We start from the raw sequence: 17,559 nt of genomic DNA, 5'->3' as shown, positions 1-17,559 counted from the left end.
CTCTGATTGTGCTGCCGCTGTTTGCTGCTGTGTTTCTTCAAGTGTTGGGATCTGTCACATCCAGGGAATAGGTTAGCATCCAGCTTTCCATAGGTTGGTTGGTTGCAGCCCCATCACTGTCACATGGAGCTGAAAATCCTGACACACAAAGAAGTAGCATTTTATTTTTCTTGTGTTCCACTTTAAGATAAAAGGTCACTTCCAGGAGTAAGATTGGAACCATCCTGTTCCAATGAGTGGCTGAACACACATTTAGTTTGGAGAGTTTGCTACTTTATAGTGAGGTATTGCCTATGCCTTTAAAAAAAATAATAATAAAACCACACTCCCCCCTTCCCTTTCAGCTTTTATTAGCATTTATTCAAAGGAATTGTCCAGAAACTGTGAGCTTTCTGCATTTTCTCACTATTCTTTGCATACTGTACAGGGAAAGGAAAGCGGTTAGGGGAGCAGGAAATAATTTTCTTCCTTGCTTCGCTCTGATTCTAAAGCTGTTTCGGGTTATGTGCTCTGAATATTTCTGTAAGGAAACAGAAACTATTTGCATGATACATGCCTCTTTTAATTAATCCCACTTGAGGTGGGTGGATCTCTCCCAGCAAAGCCTGTGAGTAAAGGCCCCTGGCTTTGTTAAGGGCTTGATGCCAAAGCATATATGATTTGTGAAATATTCTCTGCTGCCAGAATTGAGATTATTCCCTCTCCCTCTTAAAAGGCTGCAGTAGTATTTTGAAAGAAAATGCAGCTGTGCACTCACTTTGGTAGGACTGCTTGAAGCAGGCACCGGAGCCTCTTTAGTTACCGTGATGTGTGTTTGCCTGCCTCTTTGGGAAGCCTGTCTTGATCAATTTAGTTCTACTGTGGGATGCTTTGATTTATGACTTTTAAATGTCCTGAATGGGAATCTCAGCTTTGCCACAGGGAGAACAATTGAATTGGAAATGTTTTTCTCCTGGCAGCAGGGCCCCTGGTGTCAGTGAGGGTGGGATGGTGCTCCCCTTTCCTCTCTGTCTTGTGCTCGGCAGTGCCCCTATGGCTTCATGAAGGCTTCCCCAACAAAGAACCAAAGATTAAGACTCACTTTGCCATTCAAACCCTGTCTTATGTGGACCTGGTTAAACAGAGGAGCTGAAGGGCTTCAGTGTCCATTCAAACAGACAGGAATATACATACTTTCAAGCACCTGTGACTTGTGCTCAGGGCTGCTGGTGCACAGCCCCTGGGGTTGAGGATAATCTTTACACGTGAGGCAAGCAGAGCAGAGAGAGAATTCATAATTCATCTCATGCCATTCAGCAGTGGTCCCATAATCTCCCTGCCTCCTCTTTCAGCTGTCTTCATACAATTTACATCAATCCACAGCCAACCAACACAGAAGATGCTACCATCCACCTATGTTTTATTGTTTCACTAAGGCTAATTATATGACCAGTTGTGTTCGTAGCTAATCTGCATTGTTAGCCATCGTTATGTACTTCTGCCAATTCAGCATTAAAAAAGTGCTTATACTTGATAGTAATTGCAGTCAGACAATTCCAGACAAAGCCAGAAGCACTGCAGAAAGTATCACTGCCTAACATTTCCTGGTTTGCAGGCTCTGAACTCAGCTCTTCGATTGCCAAACATCAGCCACTAAGTCACTTTTCTGTGATGGATTTTATGAACTAGTGTTCTTTCAAAACATTTAGCGTTAACATCCAACACTGTGTGTTGAACAATAAGAGGATCCACTGCAAAAACTGCATGCAAATCCTCTTATTAAAGTCTGTCATAATGCATACGCAGATAAGGCCCGATGGTTTAGCCTACGTTAGTCTGGGCATCTTCCTCTTGCACTCAAAAAACTTACCACTATTTATTTTAATGAAATATAAATAATAATCAAATAGCCATTGCTTCAGACTCTTATGGCAGGGTGAATAGGTGCTAGCTTTAAAGTTACTGCATGCTGATTTGGATGATCTTAGTCTGAATACCCACAAAGAAGAGTACGGCTTTGTTCTACAGTAGAATCTGTTTGTCCTCTCTGAATGTACCTTCAGTGAAGATGATTCACAAGACATAATTGGTAATTAGGAATGTTTCTTGTAAGCAAAGGGGCAAAACTTATCTGGAGGGATTTCAAAATTCTGCTGAATTTAAAGGGAAAATGGAAGTCAAAGCATAACTACTTCAGTTCTGCATTTCACATCTGTGGTCAGAAGAACATTACAGCTACACGGGTGATGCAAAGCCAGAGCCCATCACAGGAGGGAACATTGCTCTTCTGTAGTCAGTAGGTTTCCAACTCTGCCTGTCCAAAGAGCCCCAGATCACAAGACTTATGAGAATATCAGTTATTCTTTCTGGGATTTCTCCCCTATGGGAAGACATCCCTGTGCAATTTGTTACCATTCTCAATTACAGTTCTTGTTGAAAGGCACACCCAGGAATAGACTCAGCTACTGGCTGCTTCCAGCTGGAGATTATATTTCCCTTTATCTGTTGGAAAGTAACTCTGCTTTTCCCCCCCTCCTCCACTGACTCCTTTATCACTATTTTGTTTTTCCCTTTTTCTGCACGTCTCTTGCTGTCCCTTTCTTGACCATCCTGTCTACTTCTTTTTTCACCTTCTCCCCTCTCTTGGTTTCCTGCCTAGAACATTTGTCTCCATTCCCCACATATTCCCCCCTTTCCTTCTCACTGTCTTTTGTTGGTTTCTTTCCAACTTATCCCTTCTGTGGCACCTTAGTAAATCTGTCTCCTGCTCCTTGTATTTCTGTCTTCTTTTAAAGCTTTTCATCCTGTTTTCAAACCATAAAATGCAATATCTGGCAATTTTTTCTAACAGCAGCTTGGTGTTAGTGGCCGTGACAACCTCTAGAAATTCTAGCTACACTGCTTATGGTAGCCATACCACGTGGCAAAAAAAAATTGAGGAAAATGGTCACCTGGCAGCTTCATTCTTAATAGAATCAATGAAAGAAGTAATGTTTTGAATGAGGATAAACATTGGAGGGGTTGGCCAGAAAGTGGGACGCAGAAGCTTTTAAAAACTTGTGACATATCACAATATAACAACTCCTGTTGTTTCATTATAATTCTTCAATACTGTTCTTGCGAGAAATCTGAAGCAGAAATGGGCAGAAGAGACTCTTCAGCAGCCTGTACTTAACGCCGTCAGAGACAGGAGTGTCCCTGAGTTTGCTCCAGGAGCTGCAGCAATTGCTCACCCCTAAGAGGACGGCTGTCTCCTAGACTTGCACAAGCATTTTGTTCACCACCTTCCTCCGTGTGCTCCTCCTGCAGATGACTGTCCTGAAGACCAGCTATAACGCAATTCATGGGATGGCAGACACTGCAGCCTAGGTACTACATCTGCTGCCTCTGAATCTCACTTCCATCAGCATCTCCCTTCATCAGCCAAAGGCTCTCCACTTTGCACGTTCAGTGGTGCTGGAATTTTATTATGTGCTGTGGTTGGCAATGCACTAGGACAGCTGAACAAATGTTTGAAGAGTTGCTTGTTCTACATGGGTTTTAGGTTTAATCTGCTTTTTGTAACTCAGGTAGTTTTGATTGTCTTTAGTATTGTTCCTGAGCTACTTGCTCCGAAAAACTTATTCAACAAAAATTGTTTTTAAAATCAGGTGAATAAGGAGAGAGCCACTTCATTTGGGACCGTTGTGAGTTACTTTTGCAATTCAGCTATAACTGGATCAGCTGAAATGGCTCTTCATTACTCTTAGTGTTGACCAGTCCCATGTGATGGAGAAGGGTAATGAAAAATTATGCAGGAGAGAGGTAGACAGAGAAATAAGTAACCTAAAGAGAGATGTTAGAAGTCATTCTAGGGTAAAAATGATATTGTGACTGCAGTCCCCAACCAAAATACAGCTGAAGTCAGCTTTGGGAACTGTTTGTCAGCTGGTGAACTGCATGAATGACTAATTTTATAGTTAGGTATTTTCAGTAATTTTTTGCTTGTTTGCTTTTTGTTTTTGCCTCCTTAGCCTTTTCTCTATCAATATACTATCAATAAAAGGAAGTGGTTTTTATTTTTAGCATCTCTCAACTTGAAAAAGGAAAGTAGAGTCAAACAATAGCAAATGCTGTTTGCCAGAAATACAGACAGGAATCCAAAGATGTGCTCTGGTCTGGTTATTTATTCAGTCTCATAAAAGAGTAATTTAACAACATGAAGGTTATATAGGATTAAAGCAAGGGTGTTTAACAGGAAATTTTTGGCCGTATTTGAAAGAGTGGATTGAATAGTAGTACATTCCTAGCCTTCCTTATGCTGCAAGAGAAAATGTGTGACGTACTTTTAAAAAGAAAGTAGTGATGATTTGAACTTCCTGAACCTGCAGGCATTTTGAAACTTTCCTGTGCCCACAAGCTGTATTGGATCATTACTGAAAAACAGGGCACTCAATGGCTGCATTAACAAGATTGATATGGATAATGTTAGTTGTTGTCATTGTGGACAAGAAGAGGTGCTAGTCCAGCTAGAGGTAATAGCCACAATGCCTGTTCCCTTTCTTGCCTTAAGGTAAGTATAGAAGAGACAGACAAACGGGGAAAGGAGGATGGAGTGTGAGTAGGAAGAAAGAACAGAGTGAGCAGAAGTAGCTGCGGCCTTCAAAGACTTCATACATGATTTACATTGACATGGGACAGTACAGCTGAACACAGACCAGTACACAAGATTGGAGCTACTACATAAAGATCATATGTTCCTCCTCCAGATTTTGTGACCCTTCTGTTGTCATCATCTGCTGCAGACGGACAAAGGAAGAGCAGCAGTCAGAATGTATCACTAAGAATTCCTAAATATCTCTTCTTCCTCATGGATTTTTGATCCTTTTCTGACCTTGGATTTCCAAAGGGTTGGGACAGACCTCCTCTGATGTTTAGCAAGCTTGCAAACTTGTCATGTTCCCTGCTGAAGGGCAAATAAGAACACACTGTTTAGAATAATAGTCTTTTTTGGTTGCTCCATTGAATTATTATTTTTTTGTGTGTGTGTTTTCAAGCTGTTTTTTTCCATATGACACGTTAATTCCCTAAAATGACTAATTTCAAAATGCAGCATCCTCTTAAACATACAGACAAGTTTGTGTCTGTAATAGATGTTAATTTGTGATGGTCATACAGAAAACCCAGTTTGATTTGCAAAGAAATTAACCTAGTGGAGCATCATATTTTGACCTCTTTGCCTCTGAAAGGAATATCCACATTATGTAAAATCACATGCTTTGGAACCACAGTAATCTTAATGCTTTGAAACAGTGCTAGCATTTGCATTAAAGGAGATTTAGATTGCTGCTTTATGCTGTCTGGTGGAAGGACACATCCTTCCCATGTGCTGTTTTTTTATTCTTTCACTGAAGAGAAATAGGCATCAGATAAAAACACTTGATCTAACTACTTTAACTTGATCATACTAAACACAAAAACTCCACTGACAGAATATTGTTTGGGTCATCTGAAATAGTGAAATAGTGCAAGTATTGGCAATACAGCATGCTCTCTATGTTCGTGGAGCCTGATACATACATGTTCTATTGGAGGGCTTCAGAACCTGGCAGCCGCATGCTATGCATCTCAGTTCTTCCATTCCTGACTTGCCCTCCAAGAAGAATCCTGTTGGCATGCTGACTAGCAATGCTTCATGTTCGATATGGAAAACAACAGTTTTCAGTAGAGAAACAGATGAGAGAAACTTTCAGTCTCTTGGACCATAATGTTGAGGTAAGAGACCATTACAAGCAAGCGTTCCTCCACTACTTTCCCCTTTCATCACCACTGAGGGCTGTTTCTCATTTCTCCCATAACATCTCTTACCCATTTTTGTCTGTGGCTCTGCTGAACCACTCTTACTTTCATCCTTTTTCTGCTTTTCCTATTTTCCTGTGACCTGTCACTAGTATTAAGTTGTTTTCCTCTTCATGATCTTCCTGCTTCTATTCAAAATCCTTCCTCCTGAGCTGATGTTCTGGAGACTCCAGAGCAGCCATGCTGCTTCTGCTACAGGCCAGGAAGAGTTTTAAGTAAGCACAGACATTAGACAAGCTCATCAGACCTGCAAACCGTATCTTGCCTCTATTCTTCAGCCATCATGGCTACACAGAATGACAGAAGTGTAGGGGCTGGAAGGGATCTCTGGAGATCATCTAGTCCAACCCCCTGCTAAACTACAGCCCTTTCACTTCTGGTTTGGATTTTATGCCAAATGCAGAAGCTGGTGAAGGTCAAGATGGAATGTATAAAGATAGATTGATAGAAGAATTGGGAAAAGCAGGGCCGAAGTTGTGTGGGTCTTTTGGAATCTTACTGAAACTGAGAAAGTCATCTAGAAGTCAGATGAGTCAAGGCACTGTAACTCTCCCAAGGACAGGCCTCGGAAACGGGCTACCTGTACCTCTGAAAAATCACACCAATGAGATTTGATATTTATCTCTCACCTGAAAGAAGCCACTTTTCTGTTCTGGAGTGACTCACATCCAGATTTTTATTGTCACCTCAATTAAAATCTGCCTTCAGTCAGACCTAGAGCCATTTAGAGATTTTTAAAGACTGTTTTCTTGTTAGATTCTGCAAAAACAATGAATATCACATCACGGGGTACTCCAAGGGGCCTGCGTTATAGGGAAACTGAGATGGAGGAAAAGGGAGAGAATAATGGACTTTTGTTTACAGCTTCAGATCTATAGGAATGTATCATAAAATACAGTTATGTGCATGCCTTCCGCAAGTGTTCTCTGGTGGTCACAAGCAAACAAGAATGTGAAACGTAAGTGGAAACGCAAGCCTTTTATTTAGAAGCATGCTAGCTGTGCTCCGAGAAGAGAAGCCATCTTCTGAGAACGGGGCCTCCCATGGTAATTACAGCTCTGCTTTACTGAAAGCATATTTTGTGGACTCTGTGTGGGGAGTGATAGCACTCTGCAGAAGGCAAATGTTTGAAGAGCTCCCATATGTTTCTGATCGCATTTTAAGTCTAGACTTGCTTTACTTAGTTTCATTCGCTCTGTACTTGCCTAGCTGAAGCTTTTGGGGACTTCTTTCAAAATCAAAAAAAAACGGGGTGTGCTGCTTAGGTTAAAAATAAATAGAAAACTTTTCCTTTTAAAAAAGTTTGTGCATGGGGGTAAGAGTTATCCTCCGTTCAAAATCCCACTGAGTTCTTCAAAGGAGGAGTTTCTGCAGCAACATCAGGGAGTTATTAAATACATACTTAGTCCACAATTTTCATTGGTAAATTCTTTATGTCTGCTTAATGTGTGCTAGTTAGAAGAACTGATTCTTTCTGCAGACTCGTTTACTCAACCCTAGGGACCTATGATCCCCTGCCCCTTTAGCACTAACTCTAACAAACACTGTTTCCCGTTTTGTTTTTTGGTTTTTTTTTTTTACCCTAAAAATAAAGGGAAAAAGAAAAAAAAAAAAAAAAGAAGAAAAAAAAAGGCAAATAGCAGAGTGATAAAGGGGCTGAGGGGCTGAGCAGTGGGACTCGGCCCCACAACTACAAAACACAGTGAAAATGCTTGAGACAATAAGCAAACAGGAATTGGTGCAGAAGTGCCGTTTTTATAAGACAGAGCTTTCTATGAATCAGAGCAGCCCCTTGCAGCCTAGGAGGAGCAGCTCGGTGCTGCTGATGGAATCGCTCTGATAACACAGAGAAAATGTGCTCTGTGCTGTCTCTCCGTGTCTCATCTTTTGGCTCCAGACTAAACATTTAATACGGCTTAGTCACATATTTCCTCGCTGCCATGGCAGCCAGTGCAGCCGGACCTGCGGGGGCTTGCTGTGCTGCGGCTGCCCCAGCTGCACGGCCACAGGCAGGCTGCAGCTCCCTCTGCTGCTCTGCTTGCCGGCCTCTGCACGGCTGCCATTTGAAGAGACTGGCAGTACACATTTATTTAACCTTTGCTCGACTTCAGGCTCAGAAAGCAGCTGTGCCAAAGCCAAGCCAGCCTTCCTCAGATCTGTGCTTTTGGAGGTGCCTGCTCCATTATCCCGGGGTGGCAGTTTGGGTGCCAGGCTCTGCACTGCTCCATCGCAGCCAGCACATCCAGCTGTGATGCAGGGAGAGACAGGGGCATGGGGTAGGCTTCTCCTTCAGCCTGGGGTTGATTTCTCTTTTAGAAGGAGAAAAAGAGGTCTGAACTGTGCTTCCAGAGTAAAAAATGGTCGTGTAGTGGCTTGTCACCTTGGTAGGGAAATCTAGAGACAGACAGTTTCTGGGCTTGTCCGTTCCCTCACTTTCTGCCCTGAGCTCCAGCTCATGCCATCATGACTGCACGCTGGTGGCTAATGAAGGCCAGGTCTCTTCCCAAGCTGCAGCTCTGTGCTGGGCCATGCCTGAGGCAGTGGTCCTTGGCCCATCTTGTTGCATGACAGGCACGTGCCCAGGAGACTGAATGGTGCTTTTGCAGGTCTCCCAAGCCTTGCCTCTTCCCAAAGGCTGCCCAGGAAGGTGGTGGGGTCACTGTCCCTGGAGGTGTTCAAGAGCCATGGAGATGTGGCACTGAGGGACGTGGGCAGTGGGCATGGTGCGGGTGGGCAGATGGTTGGACTAGGTGATCTTAGTGGACTTTTCCATCCTCATGATTCCATGATTCTGTTCTATGAAATATCTGCCACTCCTCTGGAGGGTGCTTCTGATTTGCAGAGGGCACATCCCGCTCCCCCAGCCATGGTGTGATTGTGGAACCAGAAGGAAGCTCTGAGCAGCTGCGCTGCCCATGAAGCAAGGCAGCACCATTATGGGATGGAGGAGAGGAATGGGGCTGAGGAGGTCTGCCTGTGCCTCACTGCATCCCTGTATTTTCCTGAGCAGTTTTGGATTGGGGTTGAAGGAAAATAAAAAATAATTGTCCAAATGCAGCAGCAGCCCTGGGTCAAGGAGAAAAGAGGGCTCAGGCCTGATTTTGATTCAGGTTTGGTTTGGGTGATTAAATCCAGGATAACCTCCCCTTGTGCCCTCCAGTTTCTGATCCAGCTGGGCTAAACAGCAATTTGACTAAATTACATTATTTGAACTCATTGTGCTGCATTCAACCTCATATTAAAATGCATGCTTTGGCTTGTAACTTTTAAATTTGATATGAAGACAGCTGTATGCATTTTCCCTTGTTTGTAAATTGTATACACATGATATGATGTTTTCAGTAAGCGCTAAACAATGCAATGTGAGGCATTTCAACAAAGGAATAATTTAATGCAACCCAGCAGAAACACAGAGCCTTAGAAGTGGTTCTTTATGAAACTACAAATTTTGGAAATGGGTCCAGAAGACCTACACTGGAGCAACACAAGGAACAATAGTTAAGACAGTAACATTTTTCTGTAAGAAAAATACACCATGAAGAAATTATATTTTGCCTATTTTGTTTTAGCTTGCTGATTTACTTGAACGCTTTGGTTGGCATGCGTTCTGTTTGTTGCATGTTAGGGATTAAAATTCTCATTTCTTCACCAAAAGAGAATATTGTCATACAAGATGCACTTTAAGCCAAACAAGATTTTTTTTTTTTGGTCAAGTGTAAATTTGTCTCGTGTATTATGTTCCAGTTCAAAGAAGATTAACACATTGTTGTATTCTTTTCATCTTCTATTTAATTTTATTTAACAGAACGAGACAAATTTTCTTTGTAATATTCTTCAGAGACAGGCAGTTCCTACTTTGACAGGTAGAGGACGGAGTAGGAGAGGGCTCTGTGGTTTGTTAGGGTCATTGATAGAGTCTGCCAAAGCTGGATTAGAATTGAAGAGCCCTTGGCTTCCTTTGTTCAGATCACAAGCTCAGATATATGCTCTTATGATGATCTCTGTCAGATTAAGGAACAGAGAGAGCATTTGTACTTCCCATTCAAGAAACTAGGGGGCAAAAACACTGTGCTAAGAGATGGCATGGAATAAATTGGAGCAGTAGATTGCTGCTGGAGAGAGCTGAATAGCTACTGAGGGAGCAGAGTAGCAAGGAGATAGAGAACAAGGCAGCACCAGGCAGAGGTGTCTGAACCAGTGCTGGAGCTAAAAGCCAAACAGGTGCATACCTCTCAGCAAGGCTCTGCATGGCAGAGGGGTGTTTGGGCCCAGGGGAAAAGGAATATTTACAAAAACACTCCTCCTAACAAAGCTGATTTATTTCCATGCCATGCTGATGTGGACTGTGTACCCTAAATATAAGCAGAAATGCAAAAGGCAGTTGCGTTGTGACCAAAGATAAACTATCTGTAACTTTAGTAGGGTCTGTGTGTCCCCTTTAACAGACTGGAGGAGAACCAGTTCTGTGCCACCACTTCTCTGTGCTGTGGTCCCAGTAAGACCAACTGTGTAAGAAGCCACAGATTTTTCTTCTGCATACAGTGGCAGAAGTCACTGCAGGCTGCTTTTGTGAAGGCATCTGACGACCCTCACATGTGCCCATAAGTCCATTCTGTGGCTGGCCAGGCTGGGATGACCCCTGAGAAAATGGGAATAATGATCATCCCTGGCAGAAGAGAGTGGCTGTGTTCAGAGGTTAAGCAGACTGTGAGCTGGAGAAGAGAGCTGTCAAGTAGGTGAGGGAACTGATCCACGGTATGCATGCTGCAAACCCTTTGCTTTCTTCCTTGTGGGTGCCAGTATACATGGAAATGGTTGTGTTTGGGTGCATGTGCAGGTTCATGTAGCAACCACGAAAGGTGCAGAGTTCGCTCTTAATGTTTGTGCTTACTGTTTCTTCTCTCTTTTTCTCCAGTCGAAGACCACCCCCCTCACCTACTCGGCCCACTGTAATTCGTCCATTAGATTCATCCCTGTTAGACTAAATGAAGTTTCTGGCATGCCACTCATTGTTAACCAAATATGTGGAAGCAAACTGCTTGATAACTGTTGCAATAACCAATGTATAGTCGCATGTATGGACGTCCATAGGCAAGTAACCAATTTTACTGATATATCTCTGTCCATTCCGCATTGTTTATGAGCTCTCAAATGTTTTGGGAAGGTCTGTGCTGTCTTGACTTTTCCTTCTGCAGTAGCTGATGTTAGCTAATGTACTGACACACGTGTTCACCCAGGCACCCGTGCTCACAATCCTATACAGTCAAAGGAGGACTTGAGTCTGTGTTTGTGCACGTGTTGATTTTAGCTGCTTCTTTTTCTCTTACCTGCCGAAATCTTGCTTTTATTTGTACCTTTCATGTTTTCTGTCATGTGGTGTTTTACAGTTGTGCCCACTTTCTATGTTAATGGCTAAACTGGGCAGAGAAAAGCGTGGTTTCTTATCAAGCTCTTCTGAAGGCCTCACGCTTTCATCTCTCTTGCAAGAAGCTTGCTGGAACGCTGCTTCTCCTAACATTTTTTCTGATCTGCAGCTAAGTTTATAAGGAATATTGCTAAACTAGAAGGATGTGTGTGAGACAGTGTGTGCTTCACTTTCCTTCCCCTCTGCTGATTGATAGCAGAGCTGGTTGGGTGGCAGGTAAGGAGCAGGCTGCAGCACCCCGGCTTGTAACGTGTGGAGCTGGCTCACCCTGCATCAAAGATGTGAGAAGGGCATTTTGAAGAGCCAGTGTGTGACAGAGCAGGCTGTGCCAGCTTGCTTTGTCCTCTGGTAGCGCTCACTCACATCGGTCCTCCCACTGAACTCATGTGAAGCCTTGTGTGTAAGTGAGAGCATGTAATATGTATATATATGCTGCGTGGAAGGGTCCAGAGAACTGAGAGATGTATATATGTATAAATATATGCACAGCTGTAAATGGGCCCACTGTGGGAGCCAGTTCAGAGCTATGGCCTAGATCTGCATCTGGGCTTTCCAAGGGATCCCATTTGGGTTTGAGATATTTGCTCACACCAGTCGATAAAGTTCCACAACGTCCACAAAGTATTTTCCCTTTGTGTCTCTTGACATTCTACTCACTTCAGATTAGGAGTCATTGTATCCAAAAAGGTGCTGAGAAATGCTCAGCTGTGCATCCTGGCCGTGCATTTTTTTTAGCAGATGTTCACTTTCAGAAGTTCTCTGCCTGTTTTACACTGTGTATTAATGTAATATAAAAACCTTTTGTCTTAACTGCATTCCTTAACTTTAAACACTTAAGCTCAGCAACACCCCTGTAATTTAAAACTTCTTGAGTTGACAGGATTAAAACAGAGATGAATTTGGCCTTGTGTAGTCAGAAAATATTAATTGCTGTTATTGCAATTATGGTTACAGATCCCTAGGCAAAGCGATTGGTGGTTTCAAAGTCCCCCACTATAATCAGTCTAATAAATTCACTTATTGAAGCTGTATGTAGGGCTCCAGTATGCTGCAGCCCCGTGGTTAGGAAGAATCCAATCAAGGAGCCACAACCAGTGGGGATTTTGCCCATTAAATATTCCCAGGCCGCTGATTGAATAACAGTTATGTTCACTACCAAAGCAAATCGTGTTTCTGCTTGTAGAAGAGAAACGAGTTTGGGAAAGCATCGTGATTTGTATGCTAGCCTGACTTTAATTTCCTGTCAACCACACACTTGTGACACACACCTGGGGAGCTGAGGTCAACATCTGAAGCACGGGGAAACTTGTCAGAGCACCGGCATCTCGGTGAGCTCAGAAGATTGCTTAAATGGCTGCTGTTTGTTTGGGGAGTAGGCTTAGATCCTCCACGCGGAGCACACAGAATCAGCTTTCAAGGATGAAAAGGTTGTAAAGTCAACCACATTGTTCCACCTCAGCCACAGAAAGTCGCCTTAATCCCAAATGTTGGTATTCGTTCAGTGCTACGGCGAGCCCATGGGCTGTGTTTATCCCACTTTATCCTAAGCACTTGGCTGAGTTGTCCAAGGTCTCCCATTTGTTCTGTGGAAAGAGAAGGGATGACTCAGACTGGTGTAATTGCTTGGGAGATGAGGGTGGCAATGCTGGTAAGTTAGGAGCCTCAATTAAATGACGTAGGTTTTGACTTAAAAAGGTGTGCTTAAATCTTCTGTACTTGAGACTCCGTAATTTACTTTGATGACCCTTTCTGTCAAGAGTAAGGAAATAGCACAGCTCAGTGCAGTGGCCCCAGTGTCAGCAGCAGTGCATTCTGCACTCAGTTTTGAGCTCATGGGACGCAGAGTGCAGCTGCGCAGCCTTCCCATCCTCTACATCTCCATCACAGCTAAATAAGAACCTGCTCCTGAAATACAGAGCTTTGAGACGTGTAAGCTAATAACTGGTGTTGAGCACAGATCCATAGACTGATGAATTCACCTCGAATGTATTGCATATACACTTTTTAGAATAAACTATAAAGAATTGTTCCTAGGAAACATGCTGATTGCTTCCCAAGAAATTGCCACTTGCAATTGACTACATACTCTCCTCCCTAGCTTTGACCCATTTTCCTCGTGCTGTACAGTGCCTGGAATGTGTTTGTTTGTCCTGCTGGCTCCTGATTCTGGTAAGCTGTGTCTCTCCCATCCCTTGTTCTCAGAGGAGCAAGTTGGCAGTAGCTTGCTCTGTGCCTGAAGGACAGGAGGAAGAGCTCACCAGTATATTCTCAGGGATCTGCTAGGGGGACCGGCTGGCTGGAACTGGCCCCGGCCCCTCTGCAGGTACCCTTACCCAGGGACAGCTGAGCCTGGGCTCCCATAACAGAGGAGCACGGGTTGCTCTCCATTTGTTTGATACCCTCAGGCAAAGGGAAGATTGCCAGGGAGCAGTGGAGACTCCCGTTAAGCAACAGTAGGGTTTGCAAGCTTAGTGAGCTGGATGACAAAGGCAGCAAAGCTTCAGGAGGGTGCTTATCTAGTACTGCATGGAGGCTAAGCCTGGGCCTGTGCCCAGAGAACACATTCCACCTCACCTTCATACGGCTGACCAGCAGCTGAGGAGCTTGCTCACACTGTAAATAGCTCTTGGCCTTTAACGTCCAGGGATCTTGTGTTAGGATTAAAATGATTGTATGTTTGAAGAAAAGGCTTTTGTACATAGTTGATGTATGTTTGTTTTATTGCCGATCTCATTGCACTTTCTGAGTAAGCCTCATAAAAGTAGGTAATTATATTAAAGGAGATACTTTAGAGGTTATAGCATTTCATGTTGAAGTATAACGTAGAAAATATTATACTCTGTATTGCAGACAGCTACACTACATAATGTGTACAGCATATTAAGATTACTGCCTAGTTCTGTCTTTCTGTCTTAAAATAGTCCAAACCTCCTGAATTCTAAGCAGACCAATTTTGCACATGTGGCACTGGGAGGCATCGACTCCTTGGTGTGCTCATGGCACACCTCCTCCTGCTGTGGCATTGAACCTCCTCCCTCGGGCTCTTGCAGAACAACTCCCTTGTGTAAATGAATGTTACTCTGCCTGTCTCTCCTCTTGCTTTGTCTGCAGGCGAGCTGATGCCGATGGCTCCTCCCGTCCAGACAGTCCTCCACTCTTGCTTGATATATGATTTGTCCCGTCTTGCTGGCCGTTTGCTTTACTTCCTGTCTCTTTACTTTTCCAGGATGGTGTAAACAATGACTTCTTTTTGTAAGAAGCAAACGCTTAATTTCTTACTGAATTTTGCTCTGTACGTTAATACCCTGCTTCATATGAACCAAAACATCTGCCTTTGGTTTCGTAGTCTGTAAATGGTATCTGGTGTTGATCTTTGAGCACAGCCAGTCTCGGAACCATGGTCATTACTGAGCATTGCATACACCTGCTGTAAACATGTTATGCTGCATTTCTGAACCTGAAATAAACTGTAACTCTTGATGGGCTTTTATTATTACTTTCTGATGCGCATGAGTGATCTCCAATCTGGCACTCTGCACCCTGCCTCTGTTGGGACTGCGGTGAGGATTGACCAGAGAGGTGTGTGCTGCAGCTCAGATCATACACATGTCGTGGAAGGGGCAGACAGAAGAGAAGCAGCCCATGGGAATCTTTCAGCATGCTGCCCTGCTAGGGGCTTGCAGAGCTGCAGGGGTATTTTGCTAAGTGAATGTTTGTCAGGCAGTGCATGCTGTTTGTTTCACTGCTGGGAAAAGTGTGTCTGGGGGGAGATTGAAAGCTGAGCGCAGGGCCAGAGCAACTTCTCAGGAGTTGGAGTAAAATTGTGCATGTGGACATGTCCTGCCTGGAAAGGATTTCCCCCCAGAGCAGTTGTATGTGCACATGCAGCTGCCTCAAAATGCCTTGATTACTCAGTTCCTCCTTCAGGTTAGTGTGAGCCAAGTAAGTGAAATTGGTGCTCAGAGATGATCTGCATGGCACAGTTATAACAGCACAACAGCAGGGGGCATTTCCCCACCAACCATCACCGTGCTGCTCCTCAAGTTTTGGGAAAGAGGGAACAAGAGGTGGGATGAGCAAAGCACTCACGTCCCCATTGTACTCACAGCAAATTTGGGAACCTTTTTTTTTGTCATAGGCAGTCTGTGCAGCCTCCTTTGGTAAACAGCCACGTCACGAGCATGTCTCTGCCTGCATTATGTTACATACTGCTGTGTGAGCTGCTTCCTGGCATACTGGCCAGCAACACACAGGTGCTGTATGCTGGAAATGGGATGAGCAGCCACCCTCCAACCGAGGCACTGAGGCACCCGCTGCCAGGGGTCACTCCTGCTCGTTTTGGCAGCAGATTCACAGCAGTGCCATCACCCAAGCTTCTAACTTCCTGAGCAGTGAGCAATCCCCCCCTCCAGATACACGAGCGCATAGATCCATCTTGTTTTATCACTCCTGATTTCATCAGAATCTCACTTGTAGAAGTGAGAACATCGTTTGAAGCATACAGCAGTGCAAATTTTAAGGCTGGCTGGGGAAAGGCTCCTTTGGAGTATATTATTTCCTTCAAGAAAATTAGAAAGCCTCTGAGCAGCAACACACTTGCAATGCGATTGTCCAGTGTGATTGTCCAGTGTGATTGTCCCAGCTCTCTGGCGCCAGGACGTCAGATGGGAAGCGGTGAGGATGAAAGCTGAGGCTGTGCTGATAGCCAGCTGATCCTAATCTCGTTCTTGCTCTTTTCCTCACTGTGCATGTTCTGTGCCTTTTCCTCTTAACTCATTTTATTAAGATAATTTTGTATATGAGTCATTTTATTGTATCTTGAGCTTTTGTTTTAAATCTCTTCTCCCCCTCCCCACGAATTTTGGGTTATTTTTTGTCTTTTTCCTAGGCGACCTCCTCCAGCCGCTCCAGGAAGATCAGCCTAACACACACTTTGTTGTTGTTGTTGTTACATGCAGTCTGTCTTCTTTTTGTCCAAATTTATCTTTAATTTGCACTAGTCCATTTGTAAATGAAAGATTTTATTTTCAGATGTCAATGATAAGCTTGGATATAAAGAAAATAAAAATTCTGGCTACAAAATGAATGTGTGCTGTTTTTCAATGGAAGGGTCTATCTACTCTTTCTCAAAAGGAGCCATTAATGCTCCATGAAGCCTCAGCTCTGGGGAGACCCCCCACATGCGAGGTGTTGGAGGGAGGGATGTGCTGCTGGGATTCCGTCACTGTATCTGAATTCATTGACCACCACGACTGTTCTTGTAAATGCCTTTGACTTGGCATCAGCAGGAAGAACTTCCCACTTTTTGAACAGCAGAGATTGCAAAAGGCTCCTGTAAGATGTCTAATGCATCAGCAGCCCCTGACTCTGTGCTGAGTGAAAAACCTAAGAAGGTTGTAGCAGTCTCTCCACTGATGAATCTGCACAATTGTAAACACATTGCAGCTGCTCTGACCACTTTTTTCAAGCTAAACCTCTGAATTCTCTGCAAGCTAACCTCACTAGAGCATCTGAGCTCAAGTGTCCGTAAGTAGTTCCCTCTGGATTTCAAGCAAGTTTGACCCAGTGGTGTTGAGTGGAAGATAAAATCTGGAATTTAATATAATATTCAGAAGATGTTCTTGTCTTAGGTTCTAGAGAAGTATATCAAGAATAAGTCTTTAAAAAGTTTTAAATTGATGTTTTTATTGGTTTATTTTTTTTCTCACATGAAAACAGTGAAGGGACATCTCACAAACAATACTGATAAATCAGAGGGAACTGCACAGACATGAACTGGAGGTACAGTGCAGCATCAGGATTCCAGCCTGTTCTTTGAAAGGTATGAACAAAACATTTCTTTATAGTAGGAAGGCTACAGTGAGAGCAAGCTGCTGCAGGGCCGCTCTGGGAGCAGATGAGCAGAGGAGATTCGTATCATGTGTAGAAGGAGCCTGACAACACACAGACTGTGCTCAGTTTCAAGCCAGGTCTGACACTGCTTAGTTGGGGCCGATTTACCTTGCTGCATCTCTCATCAGTGGAACTTGCTGTCATCAGATAGTAGCTAAAAAGCCCTCAGCAGAGTTCAGGAGTACAGAAAGTGGCATTTGTACCCGGCAGGCTGTTCAAGAGGCAAGAGGTTCTGGCCTTGCTTCACCTCCCAGGTAAGAGGGAATGGGACCAGATTGAATTTCACAAGCTACTTTTTTTTTCTTCTTCTTCTTTCTGGGTTGTTGAAGAATTTGTTCTGGCCTGGGGGCAGCACTCACTGCTTTGCCTCTATAGTATGGCAAGGTCCTGAGAGGGGAACAGGTAGAAAGTGGCTGATATTTTAA

At 43.7% G+C, this 17,559-nt stretch overlaps 1 protein-coding gene across 8 annotated transcripts in view; it reads left to right on the top strand.

Moving 5' to 3' along the window:
• DNM3 (dynamin 3) overlaps positions 1–16,282 on the top strand; it is a 166,702-nt gene extending 150,420 nt beyond the window's left edge. For 2 of the 8 annotated variants that reach the window (XM_048944519.1, XM_048944518.1), the window contains one exon: positions 13,341–16,145. In XM_048944519.1, the coding sequence (XP_048800476.1) occupies positions 13,341–13,479 (139 nt within the window). In that variant the 3' untranslated portion in view covers positions 13,480–16,145. Of the gene's footprint in view, positions 1–4,349; positions 7,397–10,732 lie in introns of those variants that run through there. The other 6 variants (XM_048944524.1, XM_048944522.1, XR_007376979.1 and 3 more) reach the window with 5 other exon arrangements.
• The last annotated feature ends 1,277 nt before the right edge of the window (positions 16,283–17,559 follow it).

Source organism: Lagopus muta, chromosome 5, assembly GCF_023343835.1.
Source record: "Lagopus muta isolate bLagMut1 chromosome 5, bLagMut1 primary, whole genome shotgun sequence".
Lineage (NCBI taxonomy): Eukaryota > Metazoa > Chordata > Aves > Galliformes > Phasianidae > Lagopus > Lagopus muta.
Note: the sequence above shows the minus strand (reverse complement) of the source record. Positions and strands in the feature narration are given on the sequence as shown.